Here is a 24,815-nt window from a genome sequence, read left to right as displayed (position 1 = left end):
TAAAGTATATCAACAAAATGAAATAATGAAACACTCATGTATCTGAATCAGTGTCTGTCCGACCTTGACATGCAGATCAACTGGTGGACCGTGATCAGTCGATTTAAATGTTATGTCATTTGTGTTTCTCCAGCCTCTGCACAAAGGCCTGGACCCCGCTAACCTGGAGCAGCTCATCACTCCGCTGACAACCCTGGGTCACCTGGCCCAGCTGGCCCCGGAACAGTTTGCTGCACCGCTCAAATCTCTAGTCGCCAACTTCATCGTGAAGGATCTGCTCATGAACGACCGGGTACACATATATAGAAAACAAGTCCAAAATCTGTTCATCACAGTTCTGAGATCAGTATCATGTGAAGTAAGGCTTTTATGTGTTTTTTTTCTTCTGTAGATCCCAGGCAAGAAGACGACCAAACTTTGGGTTCCTGATGACGAAGTGTCTCCGGAGACTCTGGCCAAGGTCAGCGGTGAACTCTTGTCCGTCTCTTTTAAAATTGTGTCACCTGTTCAGTCTGCTGCTGCTGTGTCTTTGTGATCTTTGTATCATAATCTTTGCTTTATTTATTTACCTTAACCAGTAAATGAGGAGATATCTTTCCTTATTCTCAATACTGTAATGGTGATGCCCTGAAAATGATCTTTGATTTGCATCCTCCTCTGTTCAGATCCAAGGTATTAAGCTGATGGTGAGGTGGTTACTAGGGGTGAAGAACAACCAGAGCAAGTCGGGCAACTCCACCCTGAGGATGCTGACTGCTATTCTACACAGTGATGGCGACCTAACTGAACAGGGCAGGATGGGGTAAATGACAAAGCCTATTCTTCTTTATTAGGCAAACCCGAAGTCCTTTGTGTGTCAGCCTCTTGAGCGGCTTAGAGGAAGCTTTGTCTCCACATTATAATCGTGTCATTTTCAGCGAACTGCTGGATTTTCACGGGCATTGCGGACCCTAGGGAATTTTTTGGCTTTCATCATGAATACATTTTCAGTTATATAAAGAAATCCTTGTTTACTGTTATGTCCTCTGTCTCCTTCTCCTCATCCCCCAGTAAACCAGACATGTCGAGGCTGCGGCTGGCAGCGGCGTGCGCCCTGCTGAAGCTGGCACAGGAACCCTGCTATCACGAAATAATCACGCTGGAGCAATATCAGCTGTGTGCTCTCGTCATCAATGTAAGAAGCACTGCGTATCCTATTTTTATGCAAAATTTTTTGTTTTATGGTTTTGATTTATATTGTTTTGAAATGATGCATTTCCCCTCCGCATCCAGCTCTACCCCATCTCTGCGTTCCATCCCCTATAATTCTCTAAACCATTTCACTGTCTGTCTCTTCCTTGTAATCATACTCACTGTTTTCTGTGCGTCTTTCCTCTGTGCTCTGTAGGATGAGTGCTACCAGGTGCGGCAGTGTTTTTCCCAGAAGCTCCATCGCGGCCTGTGTCGCCTCCGTCTGCCTCTGGAATACATGGCAGTGTTCGCTTTGTGTGCCAAGGACCCTGTTAAGGAGAGGAGGGCTCACGCTCGCCAGTGCCTGGTGAAAAACGTCAACATACGCCGAGAGTACCTCAAACAGCATGCTGCCATCAGCGGTAAAGAAACTGAACATTTTGAAATAAAATGAGTGTAGAGGTTGTTTTTTTTTTTGTTTTTTTTTTTTTTTTTTTTTAAATCAGCTGCCAAAAGTCGGTGGCATGAAATTTGTAACTTCTACAGCAGTACATTACTGTGAAAAAGCTTTAGGCACTAAAAGTGAAGTGAGATTGCTTTCAAAAATCAACATACAAAGTAAAGAGAGAACAATCGACATCTGCTGTGACCACCTTTTGCCTTTTTTAAAAGCACCAATTCTTCCAGCTTCACTTGCACAAGTTTGTCAAGGAACTGAGCAGGTAGGTTGTTCGAGGCATCTCAGAGGATCTGCCTCAGTTCTGGTGCAGATTTAGGCTGTCTCGATGTCTTCTGTCTCTTCATGTAATCCCAGACTGACTGATGTTCAGATCATGTTTTTGCAGGGGCCAGACCATCTGTGGCAGGATTGTATAATGGATAAGAATCCAAACATGTAAAGTGTCTAAAACATTTACACACTACTGTATCTAAAAACAGAATATTTGTGAGGGGATAAAATGAAGTGATAAGACAATAAAGAGGAAATGAAAAAGAAACCGGTCAGGGGGAAAGGATTTAATAAGACCGTTTGCTTTACTTGCACTCCACCTCAGTGCATGTGACTGTAATCATTAGCACTGTTGCTATGAGGTAACATTGTAATATTTATCTTGTGTGCACCAACAGACAAGCTGTTCTCTCTGCTGCCGGAGTATGTGGTGCCCTACACCATCCACCTGCTGGCACATGACCCAGACTACGTCAAAGTACAAGACATCGAGCAGCTCAAAGAAATTAAAGAGTAAGTAAAGTACTATCTTGGCAATAAAAACGCTAAGCACTGAAACACAGTGATTATTTTGTGATATTATTATTTTATTATTGTCATTACTTATTGATTGCATCTGCAGTATCTACTGAATTTTAAGGTTTATGGCCACGGAAATGCTAAACAAAAAAAGTGATTGCTAAAATTCAAAGTCCTGAATGCTGATGTTAAACCTCCCCTCCTCGTCAGGGCTCTGTGGTTTGTTCTTGAAATTATCATGGCCAAGAATGAGAACAACAGCCACGCCTTCATAAGGAAAATGGTGGAAAATATCAAACAGACGAAGGATGCCCAGGCCCCCACCGATCCCAAAACCAACGAGGTACATCTGCAAGTCATGCACACTGAATATATTTGCCATCCAGAGTACCATCCTGCTGACCAGAGTTTTGTGTCTTCCCTGTACAGAAACTCTACACGGTGTGTGACGTAGCCATGCACATTATCATGTCAAAGAGCACCACCTACAGCCTCGAGTCCCCAAAAGACCCTGTGCTGCCCTCACGCTTCTTCACCAAACCCGACAAGGTTGGTGGATGCACCCCAACACATCTACCAGAAAATCTGAAACAGAGCAGCGTCTTTTATGTTTGTTTATTAATAGCTGAGCTTCAAATGAAACATGCAAAAATTTTCTTTTCTTTGACTGTGTAAATGACGGGTCAAGATGCACATTAGTGTCGCAGGTATGAATGAATATGCACCTCTTTGACAGGTGCACATACAAAAGTATTAATTAAAAGATGAACACAGATGCACAGTTGTGTTTTCCTGGTTGTGGTCACTGGTAGTTGCTTGGTTTTTTAGTGTCTGCACCTCAGTTTTTTGTGTCAACATGGGTTTTGTTTTTTTAGAGGAATTATTAGCATAGCTGCCACAAATGTTGACTAATGACATTGTTTGGCAGGTCCAAACCAAATCTCATAATCCTCAGCTTGTGTTTGACGTGGTTTTTGGTAATTGTTGTTGTTCTGTCAATGCAAACGCTCTCTGACACAAAATTGCTCTCTGTTTCAGAATTTCAGCAACACAAAAAATTATCTCCCACCAGAGATGAAGTCATTCTTCACACCAGGAAAGGTAAGTTCAGTCAACATCTGAAATGGTAATGTTGCTTTTCACTTCTGTGTTTTGTTGTACGGAACAAATCCAGCTCAACTCTTGTCATCTCCTCCCTCCTCAAGCCTAAGTCGGCTAACGTTTTGGGTGCAGTAAACAAGCCGCTGTCGACGGCGGGGAAACAGCTCCAGAGCAAAGCTTCTCGTATGGAGACAGCCAGCAATGATGACTCCTCGTCCAACCCAGGATCCCCACAGCGCAGCAAGACCAGGTAGAAAACATTTAATGCCCATGAACACAAGTGCGCAAACCCTGATGTCAGCAAGCCTTTACCCTCTTGAAGAGCTGTCTAGAAAGAAATCTGATTCTGATCTGTGAACCGACATAGAAACTTCTCTGGAACATAAAGATAGCAAACTGCCTCACAGCACAGAGAGGGAAGGTCACTGATGTATGCTCATAGGCTGCTCAGGACAACAGAAAGTCATGGCTTTTGTATCTTGTCACTTTTTCCACCTTGAGTTGCATTTCTGTTTTCCGTATGTGAAATGGTAATAAATTATAATCATTATGTTTCAGGCATGACAGCACGGAAATGGATCACAGTGAAAACGAGGACATCAGCCTAAAGAGAGCAGACAGCACTGACAAGGTATTTAAAGTTCTTTATGTCCTGATATAATATGTACTGTGTGATGGCTCCTGAGAGAGTGAATGAGAGTGAAGATGAACATCTGTGTGGTCATTATATCTAAATGACTAATGATCTGAGATCTCCAGCAGTCAGTACGAAAATGTCAGGGATATCTGAGGTTGTCAGAATCTCTCAGCCATAATCGTGTTGAAAATGTTCCTCTCCCCAGTCGGAAAGATCATTAGAATATTTATTCGTCGTATTTACATGACTCTGTTTGTAAGAATTGAAGCTTGATTTCCTTCTTATTAGTTTAATTTAGTTTTCAGAAGAGTACCTGTGACACCAGTAGGAGAAAAAGGCAAAAATGAAATGGCTTTTGTATAAAACCTGATCTTAATAGCAAATTTGTAAAACTAAGCTATTATGAATAATGAAAATTTTTCCTAATCTGCTCTATAGTGTGATTGCACGAGTAAACAAAAAACATGATGTGAAATGACACAGTAGCTTAGGACAAGTAGAAACAGGCGTGTTGCTGTGCTCCAGTAAAGAGTTGCCAGTCATAAACTCGCGTGTCCCTGTGTTTTGATTCTGCTGTGCAAACACCAGCTGGATTTAAGTCAAGATTGGATTTGCAAGTAAACGTTGTGCAAGCTATCATTAATAACTGCCGTCAGACCTGTTGCATCACCTTTGGTCTGTGTTTTGTTCTGCATCAACAGTTTAGCTTTCTTCTCCAAAAAGTTAACAACAACAATCTGTTCTGTCTAAAAATATGAACTGTTCATACATGGCAGTTGTTCTCTAGGAATATTGTTGTATTTACAAGGAAGTTCCAACTTGTTTATCGCATTCATTGAATTAGATTCATAAGAAGCAAAACAATTGTGGAAACCAGAAGGGCTCTGACATCATTATAAAAACATTATTCACACAGGCTGCAGCAGGAAGACTGTCAACCACCCGTCAATCATTTGTCCTCTCTTTTACAGGATATTGAAAAGCCTCGCGGTCGCAAACGGGGCGTGACCTCTACTGACGACCAGGACAGCAAGCCAAAGCGCGGACGCAAGAAGGCAGCAGCCAACACGACCACAGCTGCCGAGTCCGAGGACCAGTGGGACGAAGACAATCGGCCGGAGGATGAACAGAACAGCCCGCCAAAAAAAGGACGCAGGGGCCGGCCTCCGAAATCCGCTGCCGCCAGTCAGGACACGCCTTCCAAGGGGAAGAGGGGGCGAAAGAAGGCAGCTCCCCCACCAGAGGACGATGAGGAGGAGGAGGAAGAGGAAGAGGAAAGGGGCGAGGAGGAAGCAGAGGATGAGGAAGAAGAGGACGACAGGAGCAGTGAAAATATGGAGGTGAAGACCAAGGGAGGAAGGCAAGTCAGGACACCGCGGCGATCACAAGGGTAAGAAACAGAGAAAAACGCCCGCTTTGAAGTACATACAGAGGAGTTGGATTACTAATAACCCCTGCTGTTGGCACTGATTATCTCTGTCAGCAAGATTAATTTGTGATTCTGGTGTTTGCACTTGGCCCTCATTCGACAGCCCGGAGTCAGCAGAGTCCACACCGCAGAAGAGGAGAGGACGTCCACCCAAATCAGCTCAGCCACCTGCCAAGAAACCAGTGTAAGATGCTCAATAACTTTGTGACCCTCCAAGGTTTTAACACAAACTCCGGGACACATCGCTACATCATAGTGAGAGTGTTGGGAGATTGTTTTTTTTTTTTCCACCTGCCACTGTCTGGTTAAATTAAAATAAAATAATTGTTTTCTTGAGAAAAGCTTCTTACCACATGGGTTCACTTCCTGGAAACTTTCCAGATTTGAAAGCTCCAGAAAATTTTTTTGTAAGTTGGAGACATTTTTATCTCAAAGCACTGATTTCATCAGTTCAAAAATAAACCTTTTTCCTACTCCTGTCTCAGGTAATGATACTACTTTTGGTCAAATAACTACAGTGAAGTTGAGGGTATGTTAAGGTCAAATGTGAGTCTAAAATGTTAGATTTGAGTTATATCTATTTAAAAAGTTACAAACGTCTCCTTTTGTGCAAATGATGACAGGTTTGTTGTGAATTCAACCTCGTATGTTGCCACACCAGCACAGAATGCAGTTGTTTGATAGATGACAGATAAAGTTTTAAAGCAGCGTTGTATCCTCCATTTGGCACCTGGTGGGTGATGTTCTGACAAAAAAAACAGAGAAATTCTGTGTTGAGCCAGGCTGCAGCTGTGCGCCCATGTGGGTGGTGGTGCTGTTTTCCTCATGTTTCTACATCTACTGACTTGCCTTGTTGCATTCTGAATTCTCATCCAGTGTGTATTCCCTCTTTGTCATCCAGGCGTGGTGGGCGATCGAAGGCAGCTGCTGCTAAAGATGAATCTGAGGAAGAAGATGAAGAAGAAGAGGAGGAGCAGGAGGACGAGCCAACGCCGAAGGTACAGAAAGTTTTATGTGAATCATTTGTGGGAATTCCTGGTCTAGACTAACTGAAGTCATAGAGAGAGGAGTGGTGCAGGAGTTTTCACTCAACTTGTTTTTGTTTTGTTTTTTTGTTTGTTTGTTTTCTCCCCAGGGTCGCAAGAAGGCAGCCGGACGAAGAAGATGAGCTAAAAAAATAAAACAACAAAAAAAACGATGGAGGACAAAAGAAGATCCCATGTCTACTCTGAAGTCGTGGAGGATTGACGTAGGAAAGGAAAATATGGACATTGAACTTTTTAAACTTTTCATACGCCGACGCTCCCTACTGTTACACAAATTCACACACTTGCATATACCACATGCACACTACATCCGTACATCCGTATCATCAGCTGTGGTTTGTTGCATTGTGTTGCATTGTGATGATGTTCGCCACATTAAGTAGAAATAATTTTAACAGAAAAACAAACAAAAAAAAAAAAGATCACTCTCTTGTAAATAGTCTCTTATGTCTGTTTCATGTTCTGTTGTTGTGTTTGATGCTGACTGGGGGGATGCTGTAAAGCCTTTACCCACCAATATAATTATTATTATTATTATTATTATTATTAATAAAGTGCTCCCATAAAGCAGTATTGCTTATCAATTTCCCCCCCCCCGCGTCCCACTTTTAAAAACGGAAAGAGATTAACCATTATCTTTTTTTGTGGTGTTAATTGTGTCATTTTACTTAAAAAGAAAACATGCGTTTTTTTGTTTACAGCTCTGTATATTAATACCTTTTTTTTTTTTTTTTTCTTTTTTTTTTTTTTACTATGTACTGAAAAATTAAAAAAAATGTCAGAAACCTGTCCAAACGTAGAGTTGCCTCTGGGGAAGATTGTAGTGTGCGTTTCCTTTTTTAGGTTTGTATTTACTGGTAGACAGAAATCACGAGCAGCTGTGGTTGTAGTGTTTTGTCACTGCTGATTAACTTGGCTTCACATCCACCCAGTCAGATCCTCCGTTGTATCAATATAATTCTCTATAAAACCTGACATGCTCCATCTCTCTTTATTTCACTTTGAAGTCCTGGATGAAGCTGTTCACTCGTCCTTGTCAACATAATCAGCTGGTGTAAGGCAGATCAGGCAGGACACTGTCGAGTAGTGTCACAAATCCATCTACAATTCAGTCTTTCGAGTCAGATGAGATTAGTTTTGAGTCTGTTTGTGCTGGAAATGGAATCACTGTGAAAAGGTAACATTTTTTTTCAAAACATCTCAAATGGGTCTGTTTTTTATAGCGTTGGCTTTATCCACCCCTACACACAACTAGTTTAGTTTAGTTTACCGAATGGGTAGTTTAAAATGTTGCTGTGAGCAGCTTCTCTATTGTTTTTTATGCATAAAATTGTAAGGAAATAATGTGCATCAATAGCAAACTCAAACCAAGCTCTTTAGTCTGCATACTGACTTATTAGTTTCCTTTATCCCGCATATTCTATTACTTGCAGTTAGTAGGTGGTATGGATTTGAGACATGCTGTATCTCATCTGTTATAGGCACTTTTTGAGATAATGGTGCTCGATCATTTTGAAGTTAATCATCTTGAAAAGTACAAAAATTAATTGCTAATCCATTAATGGGTCCAAAAAAAAAACTGCCACTGGACATAAGCAATTCATTTAATTCATCTTTTATCTGTTGTCAGGCCAAAAACAGGAAATAAAAGCAAAGGGACATGACAGCTTCTAAGGGTTTGGGAGCCTTGCGGCCAACAAGGAGGAGTTCATTCATGCTGTTGAGGTATTGCTGTACACAACACAGCACACACTACATGTTTGGCAGAGTAATAAAACTTCTCAGCACTCTTATGATTTTTTTTTTTTTTTATATCCCAGCATTAATTTCATTATTTGCAGTGTGTACACACAGGCTATTCACAAACAGTTTGTGCTCTCAGGCTGTTTGGCATCACTTTATGATGTTCTTCCTGTGTTATATATGGAGACTGGCAATGTTTTATGTTGTTTATGCATGTACGCTCCACATCTGAACTTTCCAGTGCAGCGCAACTCAGTGGAAAAACACCCACACACCACGTTCTGGCCCTGGTTATGATCCATGACTGGCCGTAATCGCACACTGCTCGGCTGCCAGGTGCCTCTGTTCCTACATCAGATAAACCACCTCCCTTTCAAGGCAAATTCAGTGAATGGTGGCGTCTTCACCTCTGTCGCTCCTTGAGCTGTACATCACTGATTAGCGGTGGCTACACTGAGGAGCTAGCTCACTGAAGAAAGTCCACACAGCATTGATCAGGATTCCCCTAATGCCATCAGTCATCTGGGTTTCAGCAAGATTTTTTAGCAAATACTGTCTGACACTTGAGATTTAAAAACAGAGGTACAGGTATCAGTTTTAGCCAGATCATAGTTGATTTCTCAGAGCAGGCCACTGGGAGGATGGAAATACCCTTACTTTTAAATTTGTACAGTCACATAGAGACTGGCAGTTAAATAAAAAAATGTATGTGGTCCAGGGGACACACAACTACAGGAAAACCCCTCTCACAACGACACTATGGGCCTTTAAAAAAAAAAAACCCTTCTTTTTCATCCCGTTATTATCAAACTGACGAGTTCAAAAATAACTTTCTGTATGAAGTGGCTGTGATTGACATCTTGACATTTATATTATAAATGCATGTGGTGCACAGGTCGCCAGTATTTTGCTCATTATATGATATAACTTTAGTAACAATTGATCACATTTTAGGATTCATTTTTTTCTTATGTGTGAATAACAAAGCAGTTAATTTACAGCTGGATTTTTTATTATCAATTTAACAGCTGATTGTTTAATTGTTTGGTCTATAAAATATCAGAAAATGGTGACCAACACTTTAAACTTAATTTAATAGTTATTGCTATCTTACATTATTGTTTATTTGTGTCAAGCTTGTGTATTACAAAACTTAAATTTCAAATTTATGAAAATTATAGAAGTATATAGTATAAATAAATTTATTTGTAAAATATTATGGGATTAATATCTCAAAAGTTCACCTGTCCAGAAGATGTACAACTTGACCCTGGGGGTCATGCTTCAAGCTGCAACTTGACAACTTCTTACAGCACGCACACGCACCCGCACCAGCTAACAGGTTCACACCTCCTCAGATATTTATGCGGGTGCTGTATGGACCAAGATGACCAGCAGTTAGAGGCCTGGGTTACCAAGCAACCGAGCTGAAAGCAGGAAGATAAGGAATTAATGTGACCATGGTGTAGCAGGGTACACTGACTCTGCTGTTTGCATATCTTCTCCTCACCCCCCTCACCCTCACCCTCACCCTCACCCCACCCCCTCATCATCTTCTGCCTGCGTGCCCTCCCGGCTGAACTTGATCCAGTGAAAAATGCAGATGAGTTTTTGTTGCTCTTGACGTGTGACCTTTTTAAATGGGAGTTATGAGATTATCTGCCAGCTCAGGATGTATGATAATGGTGCTGTTACTGAGCTCATATTCAGGCTTTTGCACCTGGGTCACTCTCCTGCTCTGCCCCTCTGAATGAGGTATTACCGTATTCAGGTAAATGTAAGAACTTAAAAAACACTCATGAGCACAATCATTTGTCCCTTTAGTTCCGACTGAAACTAATGCGTCCCTGCTCTACAGAAGATTGATCATTTGGGGCTCTTAACATCATGTTGTGCCCGGAGACCTTCGTGCGTCAGGTGCTTTGGCTAATAATTGATAGATTTGGAGAGGCGGCGTGTGGTGGGTTCACAGCTGGCTGGCTGCACTCCACAGTCCGCTCTTTAACCACTAAAAGCCTGTAAGCATGGTTAAGTGAAGATTACAGTTAAAATCTGGACATCCGACGCCATGAATGCTCTGCTCGCCCTTTTCACATTTCTCGCCCTCACCCCCGCGGCCGCAAAGCCCAACGCTGGTCTGAAGACGTGGGGACGTTTCAGTAAACTGCCCTATCCCGGTGACAAGGCTTTCCTCTACGATACCTTCCCCGGTGACTTCATATGGGCGGTGGGCACGGCGGCGTACCAGGTGGAGGGCGCGTTTGAGAAGGACGGCAAAGGGCTCTCCATTTGGGACACTTTTACGCGCGGTGGGAACCGGATGGCCACCGGGGACGTGGGCAGCGACAGCTATCACAACATCCACGCCGACGTCCGAGCCATCAGGCAGCTCGGGGTCAGCCACTACAGGTTCTCCCTGTCCTGGTCCAGGATATTTCCCAACGGCACCCGCGGGAGTTACAACGAAATCGGCACCAACTACTACCGGACGCTCCTCAAGAGGCTGAAGGAGAACCGCGTGGAGCCGGTGGTCACGCTTTACCACTGGGACCTGCCCGATCACCTCCAGCAGACCCTCGGCGGCTGGAGCAACCCGGAGCTTGTGGGGATTTTCAAGGACTACGCCGATTTCTGCTTCCAGACCTTCGGGGATGATGTGAAGTATTGGATCACCATTGATAACCCGTTTGTGGTGGCGCGCCACGGGTATGGCACCGGAGTGGTCGCTCCCGGGATAAAGAACGACCCTGATCTCCCGTTCCGGGTTGGACACAATCTGCTCAAGGTGAGTGTCAGGTAAAGGTTTGAAAAGATCACATTACATGTTTTTATTTCGCCCGTTTTTTCTTTTTATTTGTCATCTCAGAAATATTTGTAACTATAATTTAGTGTTCATAAAAGTTAACACTTTACTTCAGCCCCACTTTAACATTAACAAGGAGTATATAAACATGTAATAAACGGTTTATTTTACACTATAATGTAGTGGTAGGCAGATTTTTGTGTGTTACTAATGTATTTGTAACTTTAACTCCTCCTGTGGACACCTACAAGTGAGGGCTGGTATATAAACAACAATGAATTATAATAATATATCAGTTATAATAGCTGAAAATATATTTTATTAGGAGAAGTCATAATTGTTGACAAATACTGTACATTTCAATTTCAATCTCCTCAACATTTAAGTGTGTTTTAAACCGTTTATTAAATGTGTATGTAGTTTATATGCTAAAAGTAAAGCACTGAGGCAAAATGTCCCTTTCATATCTATAATATTCAATACTTTGTTGGATTATTATGACTGATTCATTAATGTGTATAGAGCATTATATTGTAGCTGGTGGAACAAACTACTTTATAAAGTGTGTTACTGTATATAATGCACAATAGATGTAAGATGAGTAAATAGTTACAATATTTCTCTCTGAAAATGTGTAAAAATAATTATAACCATAAAACTCAAATATTCAATTAAATTTAAGTAGGAAAAAGAAACTATATTTGAATACAGTAAATATACTTTACACTTAAATCTTCTTCATCTTTATCAGTCTTTTTTATTTTGGTGTGCAGAAATGATATAAATTTGACTGATGGGTTTTCTTCATTTCATCCTTCTCACCTTTTGCCTTCTCCGTCCATCATCATTTTATTTCAACCATCCTCTTCAACCTCTTCCTCTCCTTCCCCTCTGTCCACCCTTCATTTCTCTGTCTGTCTGTCTGTTCTCCAGGCTCATGCAGCTGCATGGCATCTCTACGACCGCCACTACCGCCCCCGTCAGCAGGGCAAGCTGTCCATGGCTCTGGCCTCTCACTGGATCAAGCCCAGTCGCACCCGTCTGGAGAGCCTGCGAGAGTGCCAGTGCTCCCTGGACCACGTCCTGGGCTGGTTCGCACGGCCGCTGTTTACAGACGGCGACTACCCTCCCTGCATGAAGGCGAGGCTGGGCTCGCGGCTGCCCACCTTCACACGGGAGGAGAGGGAGCAGGTGAAGGGAACGGCCGACTTCTTCGCCCTCTCTCACGGAGCCGCCCTGAGCTTCCAGCTCATCAACGACAGCCTGAAGTTTGGGCAGCAGGAGGATCTGGACCTGAGGATGCTGCTCTACTGGGTCAACATTGAGTACGACAAACCGCCCATCTTTGTGGTGCAGAGCGGTTGGTAGGTGTAGATGTTGTCTTGGTTGATCTGTAAATTTATGATTTTTCTGGTGTGTTGCTCTGGTGTTTGCTGTGCTGAGGAACATCTAGTTCTCACTGCTGCTCAACACAGGTATGTTCTCGGCAATACCAAGACAGAAGACCCGAAACACATGTACTACCTCAAGAGGTTCATCGCAGAAGCATTAAAATGTGAGTGATGACACAGCACGAAGATTCAGAGTTTTCCTATTCCCGACACGAGCATGAATCATTTTACATGAAACTGAAACCTCCAGTCAGGAAGAGTATTGACTTAAATCTGTCTGTGTTTGCCATGCAGCAATTGTCATAGATGGAGTGAATGTTATTGGATACACAGCCTGGTCTCTGATCGATGGCTTCGAGTGGCACAGAGAATATGGGATACGGCGAGGACTTTACTATGTTGACTTCAACACTCCGGACATGAAGAGGGAGCCAAAGACATCTGCCACCTTTTACAGGTAAATGACCGAGTGGTGATTTTGACAATGGATGAACTGTGCAGATATCAGTCTATTTTGACTGATACCCAAAACAATATATATTTTTATGCATGTCGAGATCTCACCTGCAGAGTTTAACCATCACACCAAAGGAGAACAGATGCAGACGTCTTAAAAACCTCATTACTACTGATTCTAACTCTGTTTTCAAGTGTCTGTAATCACTGAGGGAGCTGAGCTCAAACTCAAATGCAGCAGATATTTATTTTTTAATAAACTCGTCCTTTCACTTAGTTTTTCCATTTTTCTACTGCAGGGGAATAATTGAAAGCTTCTCAGGGCTTTTTTGATAAAACTGTACATGTAATGTGCCGCTACCGTACAACCACAGAGATAGTTTTCTCTCTTAGCACAGCTCCTCCCAAGGTGACCGTCATTTCATTTCTCATTCCCAAAGGAACGTCATCCAGAGGAATGGTTTCCCAGAACTTCCAGAGAACAGACCAGCACAGGGAGTGTTCCCATGTGATTTCGCGTGGGGGGTATCTGCCAACTCAATACAGGTATATGTGTATTTATGTTGAAGACAGTGAGTGTTTGTGTGTGTGTGTGTGTGTGTGTGTGTGTGTGTTGTGTGTGTGTGTTTGTGTGTGTGTGTTTGTGTGTGTGTGTGTGTGTGTGTGTGTGTGTGTGTGTGTGTGTGTGTGTGTGTGTGTGTGTGTGTGTGTGTGTGTGTGTGTGTGTGTGTGTGCAGGCTCAAGTTGTGACACTTGGGGCAGACGTCTGATAATGAAAAACACTGCGAATACTTCCCTAGAAATAGAGGAAACTGTGAAAAGATTAACTATTTATTAACTTGGATTCAGACATTCATGGTGAACTTCACTAATATTTAGTCAAGGGTGTGTGTCATGAAATGCGCCTTGTTCATTTTTACACCAGCTTTGTGTTCAGTATATCATATATATTTAACTAATAGGACATGCTGCTGGACATTCTTAAGTCCTACTATTATTATTAATATTATTTTACTTTGATTGAGTGTTGTGAGAAAAAATAAAAAGAGAGTAATTCTTCTCCTCCTTGACTAAGTTACATCATGTTCATGACATTAGTTCAAACTTGCAGTTTTCATGGTGAAAGTCCAGCTCAGAAACGGCCACGACGATGAACCCTCTCTTAATCATAAACCACATAACCTCACAGCGTCTGCGCTTCACAGCCCAGGGCCAACTGTTAACATCGATTTGCCCTATTTGGCCCATATTTGCATTTGTGTGTATGAGGTAAATGCAGTGTTAGAGGGTCACTAAGCGCATGTTTATATTGGTGTGTGTGTGTGGGTTTTTTTTTTCTGTTTCTCTTGTTATCATAGGTGGAGACCATACCCAGCCAGTTTGCAGACCCCAGTGTTTACCTTTGGAATATCTCCAACAACGGAGCGCTGATGAAGCTGGAGGGCCTCAGTGCGCCGCCTTTACGCCGAACCACACACTGTGCTGACTACGCCTCCATCCGACAACAAGTCCGTCTTCCTACTGGTCAAACACTTATTAGTTGAATAGCTTTTCTAACATATCAGATACATTCTGAACCCCACCTGTGTTCCTTTTGATCCGTGATAAAGTTACAACATTGTTTATCATCATTAAATACAAATGTATTTCTTATCATCCTGAACTAAAGGTTAAGTAACTACAGTCAGTTAAGATACTACATTGATTGAGATGTCCTGGTGAGATAAAGGACATGCCTATCAAACGCAGTGTTCATGTGTTGGACGTCAGTGAGGGATCGTGTCCTTGTCAAATAAGTAAATAGTAAATAAACAAAAATTACAATGAAAAAAACTTTGCAGCACATTGATTTACTCAGTGTTCCCTAATATTTATATTACATATTTGTAAGATAATGAAAACGTCATTATAAAGTGGGTCATTGGTTCTTTCACCGTCACAGTTTTTGAGCCGATGTGCCTGTCAGGGACTCTGGTGGGTAACTTGGTACATGTTTGTATTTTTGAAGGTACAAACTGTAGGGTTTGCGGAAAGGTTTACTGTTATGTGCTGATATAGGATTTAGGATTTTTTTCATACTAAACATCTGTAAAGATTTTTATGTGTAAAAAAACTGTCATCCTCCCTCTCTTAAGGTGGATGACATCCGGCAGGTGGGGGTGAACCACTTCCATTTCTCTCTGAACTGGTCGGCTCTTGTGCCCATGGGTGACGTGGCTCACCCTAACACCACTCTGCTGGGCTACTACCACTGCTTCACCCGTCAGCTGCTGCAGGCCAACGTCACGCCCGTTGTCACTCTGTGGCACCACACGCGTCAGCGCAGCAGCCTGCCGGCGCCGCTGGACACCGCCAACAAGTGGCTGAACAGGTCAGATATGATGATGATTAGGGGGTTTAAAGCTCTTTTATGATGGTTGGTTCCTGGAGGGGGGAGAAAACCTCATCCGGCAGGAGAAACAGTCAAGGATGAAGCTCAAGGATGCTTCAGCAGGGCGAGGGTTTGATCTCAGAGGGGCTTGGGTCTTCTTTCTTCAGTTAAATAACACCCCACTATCTCACTACTCCTCCACAAGGGTCTGTTTCTTATTTAAATTTAAGTATTAAGTTATTTATATGAATGTTACAGAACTTATAAACATCAATCTGTGTCCGCTTATAGTTTATTAAAGTTTATGACAAGTTACAGACTGGTCTGATGTAAAAGTAAGCGATGTTCCCAGGAGCAGTCTGTCTCTGTTGGCGTTAACATGAAGCCATCACTTGCTGCCGTGGTATCGTTTTTTCCTTTTCCTGTATGAAGAGTATTTCAGTAAAATTAACAATCCAATGTATTGGCATTTTATTCTTTATTGGCACAACATTTAGTGCTAGTGTTGTTACAATGGAAATCTGTCAGACCATATTTACATTACATGTAAATGTAATGGTGCAACCAAACTGTTAGCAGGATCATCTAAGATGTTCATCATCACATGTAGGCGTGTGACTGTGTGTGGGGGTAACAGTGTTGTGTAATGTATGATGACTTAATACTAGGGCTGCAACTAATGAATATTTTCATCAATAATTAATCTCAGTAATATTCTTTCTTTTGACTGAGTTAACTTTTGTTGTTTGTTGTCAGAAAATCATGAAAATGCTCATGACAGTTTCCCAAACAGTTTGTATTGTTTGTTCAAAACCCCAAAGATATTCAGTCTAATATCATAAAAGCCACAGTCCCTGGATTTTTGGTATTTTGGCCTAAAGAAAATCTGACCAACAATTGATCAATTATCACAATAGTTAATTTTCTGTTGATTGATCGAGCGCTACTGTAAACATTAAAACATGGTACTGATGCAGAGTGTCACATATGATGCATCCTTGAGCGTAAAGAAAATTTCCAGACTTGACTCCTCTCTCTCAGGGCGACTCCAAAGGCGTTCGCAGACTATGCCAGACTTTGCTACAGAGAACTGGGTGCTCACGTGAAAATGTGGATCACCCTGAACGAGCCCAACGACGAGATGGTGAGCTACCAGGAGGGTCATCAGATGCTGCGGGCGCACGCGCTGGCCTGGCACGCTTACGACCTCGAGTTCAGACACGCGCAGGGAGGACAGGTCGGTTAGAGCTGCAGCGTCGAGGGCTTTCCTCTTCAGCTTTAATAAAAAAGTTTTCATTATTTTATTTTTATTGTGAGATGTTTGGTGTTGTGTCTCAGGTGTCTCTGGCTCTGCACATGGACTGGGTGGAACCGGCCTTCTCATTCAGCCGTGAAGACGTGGAACCAGCTAAAAGGGTTTTAGACTTCCGCGTCGGCTGGTTCGCAGAGCCGATCTTCGGCAGCGGGGACTATCCTCTGGGAATGAGGAGCTGGCTCCGTCAGCTCAACTCACTTGAGTACAAATACATTTATGCTTCATGCAGCACAGTTACTTTGTGAGCTATTGAACAAATATAGCTGTTTACGGTCGCAATGAAGAAACATTAACAGATGATGTAGCTCCTGTAATTTGATGTGTTGGTGTATTTGTGGTTATAATTATATTATTAACAGGATACTGGGATTTATCAAGGGTGTAAGTGGGATATCAGTAAGGGATACAATGCAATTTTATGTGATGGACAGGATAGGGTTATCTGCTATGTTTGTATTGGATTGCATTTTTAGCGATGTTGCAGCACGGCTCTATGGATGGTCTATCAGTCAATCCAGACGCAAACATCTCAATAATTTTCAGAGGGATTGACATTCATGATCTCCAGAGGATGAATATCTCTGACGATCCTCTCACTTTTTCATTTAATGTCACCGTGAGGTTCACATTTGTAGTTTTCAGTGAGATAGATTTAAAAAAAAAAAACTCTGGATGTACTGTCATGAAATTTGACATTCATGATCCCCTCAGGAAAAGACATCACATTTGTGATTTTTGTGCAGCTGACTCAAATCTCAAATTTCAGAGCTTTCAGTGAGGAGCACTTCCTGCTCTCACCTGCCATGACTTCCTCCAAATGTTCACTGCAGTAGATTATTTATGATCTAAGTCTTCTTTTTCAACCGTGCCATGAATTAAAGCTTAATAGGTTCCGGGATGGTTGGAAATCAGTTTGGAAGCCTATGAAAACTTTGTCATTAATATTAATCTAAACTAATAACTTGTACTTTTTAAATACTACTGTTATATCATCACAAATATAAAAGGACATCTGTTCCGTGTATGTTTCCACAGCTTGCCAGTCTTCAACGAGAAGGACAGACAGCTGGTCAAAGGGACGTACGACTTCTTTGCCATCAGTCACTTCAGTACCAAGTTGGTGACACATGCCAAGGAAGACTCGTAAGAAATTATCAGGTTTTTTTTTTTGCCTTCATTTTGATGGTGACACAGGACATACACCCGATGTAGTGATACAAGGCATGAGATTACAACCCATAATAAGCTTGTGTATCATCTCCACGTCTGCAGGTACACCTACACAGCAATGCTAGAGGTCCAACACATGATCGACACCACGTGGATCATGTCCCCGAGGCCTGTTGTGCCCTGGGGCCTGAGGAAAGCCCTCAACTGGGTGAGAGTGGAGGGGTCTGAGTCACTGTTTATTTGGAGGCAGATTCTGATACGGACCTGACTCATGGGTGCTGACCTAATAAGCCACAGTAAAAGCAGTAAACAAACCTAGGCAAACACACATAATTCTACCGTGCAAGTGCAACTTTAATGACCACACAGATATATTTTAAAGTTTCCATCTACTCAAAAATGTGTTTTGCTTATTGATTCTTCACATGGATGTTTGCCCTTCACTGTGCAAACGCTGTATGTGCACAATATGTAAATTCCCAGTACAAATACAATGAGAGTGGGCTTTTCAGTGAGAAATGTTTGCAGTGAACAATATTTGTATATTCATAGAATCTGGATGTTTCAATGAGAGAGAAGCTCTAGCTTTAAGAATATATTTTAAACCAGGTTATTGTTTTAATGGAAACAGACACAAGCTATTATTCAAAATAGAGTATTTTCAAATGTCTTCAAAGATTCCTGGAGGTGATCTGATAACAGTGACATTACTCCTTTGCTGTGTAAGGTGAAGGAACACTACTGTGACGTACCTGTCTATGTGATGGCTAATGGAGTCCAGGAAGACCCAGCCCGCTTCAAAGACAGCCTAAGAGTCTACTACTTGTACAACTACATAAATGAGGCGCTGAAAGGTGAGAACATAAACACACACAATACAATGCACCTTGGCAGCTGTATATTGATATTACTGCGTTTGTATACTGAGTGATTAATCCTTCAGGGGTGACTGAAGCTTTCCTCCTTTCTCGTCAACAACTTTTAAATACAAAGCCTCTGCAGAGCTTAAATATTAAACAAGTCACTGACCTCTGAGTAGTCAGCTGACTCAGAACACACACATATGTGCACAAAAATATCAACAGAGATACACGCTCTACACTGAATTGTTGAGTCAAGGTTGCTCGCTATCGAGTTACCTGTCCTTGTAAAGTTTATTGGGTTTCACTCAGTGAAGACCTCGGCTCACACTCCGAAACCTTGCAGTGTCACACTACGTTGTGCAAGTTGTCCTTTTATTTTATGTTGTAATGTGCTTCGTCACCACTGAGTGGCAACCATCCACAGAGTTGTAATCCAAATCACAGCAAAAAAAATTTGTATACATTTTTGTGTATTTATGGTGAAAGGAAGGCAGGAAAACAAATACATTAAAAAAGGACGTAAATCTGTTATAATACACAGGACATCTAATAATTGTGTAATCCCAGGTTAAACATGATTGAATGCGACACAGTTTTCACAGTCGTATCAAAAATGATGTTATGATTATGTGAAACATTTTTATTTATGGGCTTATAAAAAAAAACACAGTATAGATCAAATGCTTCTCAATTATTAACTATTACTTCTTTTTGGGGGATATTCAATCTATAAACAGGTTTTATGTTGGATATCCTTTTTGGTAACAGTAAGCAGTTTATAAATATTTAATAAATAGTTGATATTACACTATAATATAGTTGTGTGCTGCAGATTTAAAATATTTTGAAATATTTAACTTTAACTTAAGTTATACTTGTATAGAGGTATGTCTTCGCAGGAAAAGTTATAATTGTTGAAAGTTAAGTAAATTAATAAACGCTTGACCCTATATCCTATATTTCATTATAATGTGTTGTAAACAATTTATTCTATGTTTACATTCTACTTAGAGATGATAAATGGTGGGAGGGGGGGTTAATAGTAAAAGTTTGACCTTTTCTTCCACTGCCACACACGCCTACCTCCACCTCACCCTCACATGCACAAGTAAATGAAAATAAATATTGATCGGACATCTCACATGATCAGTCCTTCCTCCTCAGCGTACACTCTGGACGGAGTAAACCTGAAGGGTTACTTTGCTTACGCCCTGAGCGACCAAAGGGACCCAGGGTTTGGCTTGTACGGCCAAGTCCACGAAGAGGTCATCGTCAAGGCCTCTCTCTCCAACTATCACAACATCATCCAGCACAACGGCTTTCCCATTCTGGGAGCCGCGCCCCAGCAGTGTCCCAGCTTCCCTCAACCCTGCCTGGGCTGCCATGTGCTGGTGAAGAGGCCTGTGGTGGGCTTCCTGACTCTTGTGGGTTCAGGCGTGCTGATCACCCTGGGCCTCATCATCTACTACACAGCTAAGAGACACAAGGAGTGTTACTGATGATTGTGACTAGGATTTGTTTTGTGTCTTTTTATGAATGACTCTCAAGAGAAGAAACTGAGCTTGTTCAGCGTTGTAGAGTTCATGTCAACTTTTAATTATACTACTTGTTTGACTTAATGTTAAATGACGTCTGAAGTTAAGTGCGAAGTGATGAAATAATTTTTACATTTTTGGTGTTACAGCTTTTATTAACTGTTATGTAAAGTTGGTGTAAATTTGTTACAAAGCTGCTAGGCACCTATAACAGCAGATGATGATATTGTTCGATCATCTTTTTAAGATTCAACAGCATCTCCAGTTGTTTTTAGAATATTGTGTAATGACTACATGGAGAAGCAACTTTATATATGGCTTAATGTCCAGACTTAACTCCTCTTCCACCCCAGCTCTAAGACAAACTTAGGTAAACACTGCAAGAAAAAGGGACTATGAAGTACGATGAATCACTAAGGAAGCTCCACAGAAGACTCACATTTTAAGTTTGCTGTATGTGACAGGATCAAGAGGTCTGAGAATCAATGACACACCAAACTAGATTCTCTAATTCTACCTCTAAATAGTCAAAGTTCAGGTATAATGCATCAGTCACATCAACATTTAATATAATGGGGAAAAAAAACAAAACAACTTATCAATTAAGTTTGGAAACACTTGTTGTGAAGCCTACATCACAGAAGGGACTCCTCAAAACTGCTTCTGAGAGTTTGTGTTGTTTAGAAAGTCAAGCATCACCCATTAGGGGTTTCTGTTTTTGAGACCCTTTGCACTCCACCATGCTGCCAACGTCATTTCCCCATAGAATCTACAGGAGAAGTTATCCAGAGGAAGAAACCTGTGGAAGGTACATTTTACAGCTAAAATCACATTTTCTAATAACGTGTTAATCAGAATAGTTTGTGCAGTTTTGTGACTGGAATGAACATTTGTTTATGTTGTTACTGCTCAGCTGACAATAAATTTGCTTAAACAAATTGAAGAAAACATAACACAGTAGTAGAACATTTTCATGATCTATAATACCTAACAGCATTTATCATCAAGTTCATTATGAAGGTTGCAGGATTGATGGTCAATGAGGCTGGTGTGTGATTTGAACAGTAAGTGTTACAGAAGTCTGTTTTCGGTAATAACATCCACGTTTGGTCAAATCCATAGAGCAACACCAGACTTTTTACATGTTTTAAACAAAGTATTTTATTGTAATCTTCTGATTTAGATTTTTAGGAAAACATCTCTCGTCCTGCTGAAGTCACTATCAAAGCTGCTCTGTTTTGATTACGTATTTTACGCCACTAGAGTGACAGTTCAAGGTTTACAATCTGTACAGTGCTGAGGTTTTGGGCAACAAACCCTGGCACAAAGCCACGAACTGTCAGACTATCAAGATTCATCCTGCGTCACCACAATGCGTAACAGAATACACATGTAAATCTGTATAAAGCCCGCCACAGACAGTCTTGTTGGGGCAAAGATATCAGGAAATCAATGACGGTTGTTGAAATCCTGCCAAGAAAAGTTTGTGTATTTAAGTCCATTCAAAGTCAAAACATCATGGCATCCAGACCATCCTCCATGAACTTCTTGTAGATGGCCATGAACTTGGCGATGAATGCCTCCAGGTGGTAGATAGCTTTGTTGCCCATCTGCAGCCTGTGTTCGTAGTAAGCTGCCATGTGGGCCACCTCTGTCTTCAGATGGCCATCGCAGTTACTCAGCAACTCTGTCACCAGGCCCTGTTAAGAGGGTTGGACATGGGAAATTAATACTCATTACTTTAAAACTGTTTCAACACTTTGAGGGGAGGGGAGGTGAACGTTACCTTCATAATGATCTCAGGGGGAATGCAGTGGGTCAGCAGCTCGTACAGCCTGGCCCGAACCTCCATCAACCTGGAACAAAGACAGACAGCGATTCAAGTCTCATTAACTTTCTTCAGTCTAACAGAACCAACTAACCCCTCTCCTCTCTCACTCTTTGCCTCCTACCTCTGAGGGCTCTGCTGGCTGACAATGGCATTAGCTGTTTCTCTTAGGTACACCTCCCAGTCTGTCTCTGGGACGTCTTGGTCCACTGAGAACGGATACCTGGAAAAGATGAACACAGGCTGCGTGAAAAACCGTTCATTTAGATTCCACAGATAATGCTGTGGACAAAAGAAAAGTTTTGTGAAAACTTACTGCTGCACTCTGCAGGCCTCACACATCAGAAGAGCTTTGCGGAGGTTGCGACCAGACTTCTCACTGATTTGCTTGGCCAGCTCAGGTGGGAGGAGTAAACCTTCCTTTTTACAGACTGCTGTCAGAACATTACAGACCTGGAAAACAGGTAAAACACAAAAGGTGTAAATGTCCTCATAACGACTTGGCATTTTAGGAACCCCAATATGCTACTTTCAGATAATAATTCACTACAATCTAAACCGTATCATCTCCATCTTACCTCTTCAGTGCTCGGCAGAGGAACTCTGATAGCCAGACAACGGCTCCGAATTGGCCCTATGACTCTGGAGGTGGAGTTGGAGCAGAGGATGAGGCGGCAGGTGCCCATGTATTTTTCCATCGTCCGACGCAAAGCATGCTGGGCATCCTTTGTGAGTCTGTCCACCTCTGTTAGCAACACCACTGAGAACAAAAGTGTGCAAATTTACTACAAGAGTGACGGTCTGATGTTATAGCTCCACAGAGCCAGAGGGTGGCATCAGGGAGAAGTAGCTCACAGAGGAAGGATGAGCATGGGCCAGCATTCACAAGTTAAAAGGCACAAAGTCTCTTCTACCTTTAAACTCTCTCTGGGTGCTGGATTGGATCTGCTGAGACTGAGCCACAGTTTTAATCAGCTCTTGAATCACCACACGGTCCTGGTTTCCTGCGTCACTGTGCGACATAGAACAGAAATACTTAAATCTCATAATGTGCAATAGTTACTGTCAAATGTAGTGGAATGTAAAGTAGGAGAAAATAGGAAGATGCTCAAATGAGGCACAAGTAAACTTAATTTTTAAATTCTCATAAAAAAGGTACCTCGCATTGACTTCCAGGTGGTAGTTGCTGGCAATTGTGTTGATCTCAATTTTCTTCTTTGAAGGAGCCTGCAGTCAAAAAAACCAACAAAATAAAACAAATGCACCTGAGCCTTCATCAGAAAATTTAATAATGATTCGTGAAGACAGAGTATGATCTGACAACTGTAGATGTGTGCATGTGAGTGGTTTATTGTAAGGGCTCTGTTAGTGACTGCATTTCATTATTTCCCCTCTCACCACGATGGTCTGGTGCTCTATGCGGAGCTTCTCCACTCCGGCTCCATACAGCTCCCTCAGCAGACACATGATGCGGGTCTTCTTCCCTGCGCCTGATGGACCGTACACCAGCAGGTGTGGGAAGTCGCCACATTGAACCTGAAACACACATTTACAAAGAGGATGTTACTCCTTGTTCAAGACAGACTGATTCAATTCAAAGACCTTCTGATGATGTTTATGAATCCAGAGGATCTGATAGAGTTGTAATCCCTGTTATCAATACCTTCATAATATTAAGAGTATTCACAACCCTCCTTGCTATTCATGGCCCTTCATGGATTAAAGTGTTGCTAACTTCCCTTACACATTCACCATATCTCCTCATAGTGTTGTAAACGCTCTCAGTTACGTGTCATTAGGCATTTGTTTTAATGGTTAACAACATTATGTTGATAAAACTGGGGAAAAGGCAACGTTAAAGCAGCAATGACAGGCAGTCACATGAAGTATTTAGCAAGTCACGTTGACGTCATACACTCAAGAAGGTAGCTTAACTCGGTGCAAATTATATAACATGCAAATGACCGACTTTAACCAAGTTCTTAACTACTGACCAGCACATACTACACTTGTTGGTTTCGGCCTGTGCAGCTACTGGGCTTCATGCTAATGATCGCCTGAACACGGTGAGTTTACCGGAGGTTTGTTTCTCCTCTTACCAGGTTTTTCAACTGGGCCGCTTGGTCTTTATGGTAGTCGAGTTTCCCGAGGGAAGTCGGTCGATATTTGTCCACCCACAAACTCATTGTGTTATGAATTTAATTTGTCTGTTGATGCCCGTGTAGACAGCTTAAAGCCTGTCGCTAGCTGCTGCTGCTCTCCCGCGAAATGTTGTTATTCAGGCACAAACCGCGCCGCCGTTTGTTTCCGAGCTACGGAGAATCGAAGGGCTCAAAAAGGCTGCAGGCGCGTGGTAAATACACAATACGGAAATGTTGCCCTATATTATATGGTAGTGAGATGATTTACTCTGACAGCCAAAAACCAACCAGTAAAGAAAATTAAAGGCAACAACTTTATTAATTAAATTTTATTAATTATCTTTTATAAGAAGAATGCCAAAAGTCACCGTCATTAAAGTCGCCTGCTTCTCAAATGTGAATACTTGCAAGTGTAGCAGGGATGTCAGCGGGACTCCATGCAGAGCTAAGTGTCAGGCCTATTGATAATGGAAATAATTATTGGTTGTAGCCTTGCAATTCTCCTATGATGAAATATTACTACAATCCATTAACTGTTGCACATTATATTTCTGTTGACTTAGCAAT

The 24,815-nt window shown here is 41.8% G+C and overlaps 3 protein-coding genes across 3 annotated transcripts in view; 2 read left to right on the top strand and 1 right to left on the bottom strand.

Moving 5' to 3' along the window:
• The window catches only part of pds5b (PDS5 cohesin associated factor B), a 29,551-nt gene extending 21,944 nt beyond the window's left edge, over positions 1 to 7,607 (top strand). The window contains exons 21-35 of the mRNA XM_056397386.1: positions 134 to 292; positions 392 to 460; positions 666 to 802; positions 1,051 to 1,174; positions 1,388 to 1,592; positions 2,299 to 2,413; positions 2,630 to 2,762; positions 2,849 to 2,968; positions 3,458 to 3,520; positions 3,625 to 3,770; positions 4,079 to 4,151; positions 5,129 to 5,547; positions 5,690 to 5,770; positions 6,488 to 6,584; positions 6,722 to 7,607. Coding sequence (XP_056253361.1) covers positions 134 to 292; positions 392 to 460; positions 666 to 802; positions 1,051 to 1,174; positions 1,388 to 1,592; positions 2,299 to 2,413; positions 2,630 to 2,762; positions 2,849 to 2,968; positions 3,458 to 3,520; positions 3,625 to 3,770; positions 4,079 to 4,151; positions 5,129 to 5,547; positions 5,690 to 5,770; positions 6,488 to 6,584; positions 6,722 to 6,754 — 1,974 coding nt within the window. The 3' untranslated portion in view covers positions 6,755 to 7,607. The remainder of the gene's footprint in view (positions 1 to 133; positions 293 to 391; positions 461 to 665; positions 803 to 1,050; positions 1,175 to 1,387; positions 1,593 to 2,298; positions 2,414 to 2,629; positions 2,763 to 2,848; positions 2,969 to 3,457; positions 3,521 to 3,624; positions 3,771 to 4,078; positions 4,152 to 5,128; positions 5,548 to 5,689; positions 5,771 to 6,487; positions 6,585 to 6,721) is intronic.
• A 2,663-nt stretch (positions 7,608 to 10,270) lies between these two features.
• Positions 10,271 to 21,232, top strand: kl (klotho). Its single transcript, XM_056396489.1, has 13 exons — positions 10,271 to 11,160; positions 12,112 to 12,542; positions 12,654 to 12,733; positions 12,864 to 13,026; positions 13,466 to 13,571; positions 14,384 to 14,533; positions 15,161 to 15,396; positions 16,438 to 16,633; positions 16,735 to 16,913; positions 17,747 to 17,854; positions 17,984 to 18,089; positions 18,609 to 18,735; positions 19,909 to 21,232. The coding sequence occupies exons 1-13, from the start codon at positions 10,444 to 10,446 to the stop codon at positions 20,241 to 20,243; spliced, it is 2,934 nt and encodes a 977-aa protein (XP_056252464.1). The 5' UTR covers positions 10,271 to 10,443; the 3' UTR covers positions 20,244 to 21,232.
• rfc3 (replication factor C (activator 1) 3) lies at positions 20,821 to 24,417 on the bottom strand. The gene is made up of 9 exons (XM_056396490.1): positions 24,207 to 24,417; positions 23,506 to 23,643; positions 23,267 to 23,334; positions 23,022 to 23,119; positions 22,686 to 22,867; positions 22,424 to 22,560; positions 22,232 to 22,330; positions 22,066 to 22,135; positions 20,821 to 21,979 (listed from the first exon to the last, which is right to left on the bottom strand). The coding sequence occupies exons 1-9, from the start codon at positions 24,291 to 24,293 to the stop codon at positions 21,788 to 21,790; spliced, it is 1,071 nt and encodes a 356-aa protein (XP_056252465.1). The 5' UTR covers positions 24,294 to 24,417; the 3' UTR covers positions 20,821 to 21,787.
• Positions 24,418 to 24,815: the final 398 nt, after the last annotated feature.

Source organism: Seriola aureovittata, chromosome 15, assembly GCF_021018895.1.
Source record: "Seriola aureovittata isolate HTS-2021-v1 ecotype China chromosome 15, ASM2101889v1, whole genome shotgun sequence".
Classification (NCBI taxonomy): domain Eukaryota; kingdom Metazoa; phylum Chordata; class Actinopteri; order Carangiformes; family Carangidae; genus Seriola; species Seriola aureovittata.
This window is presented reverse-complemented; position numbering and strand designations above follow the sequence as displayed.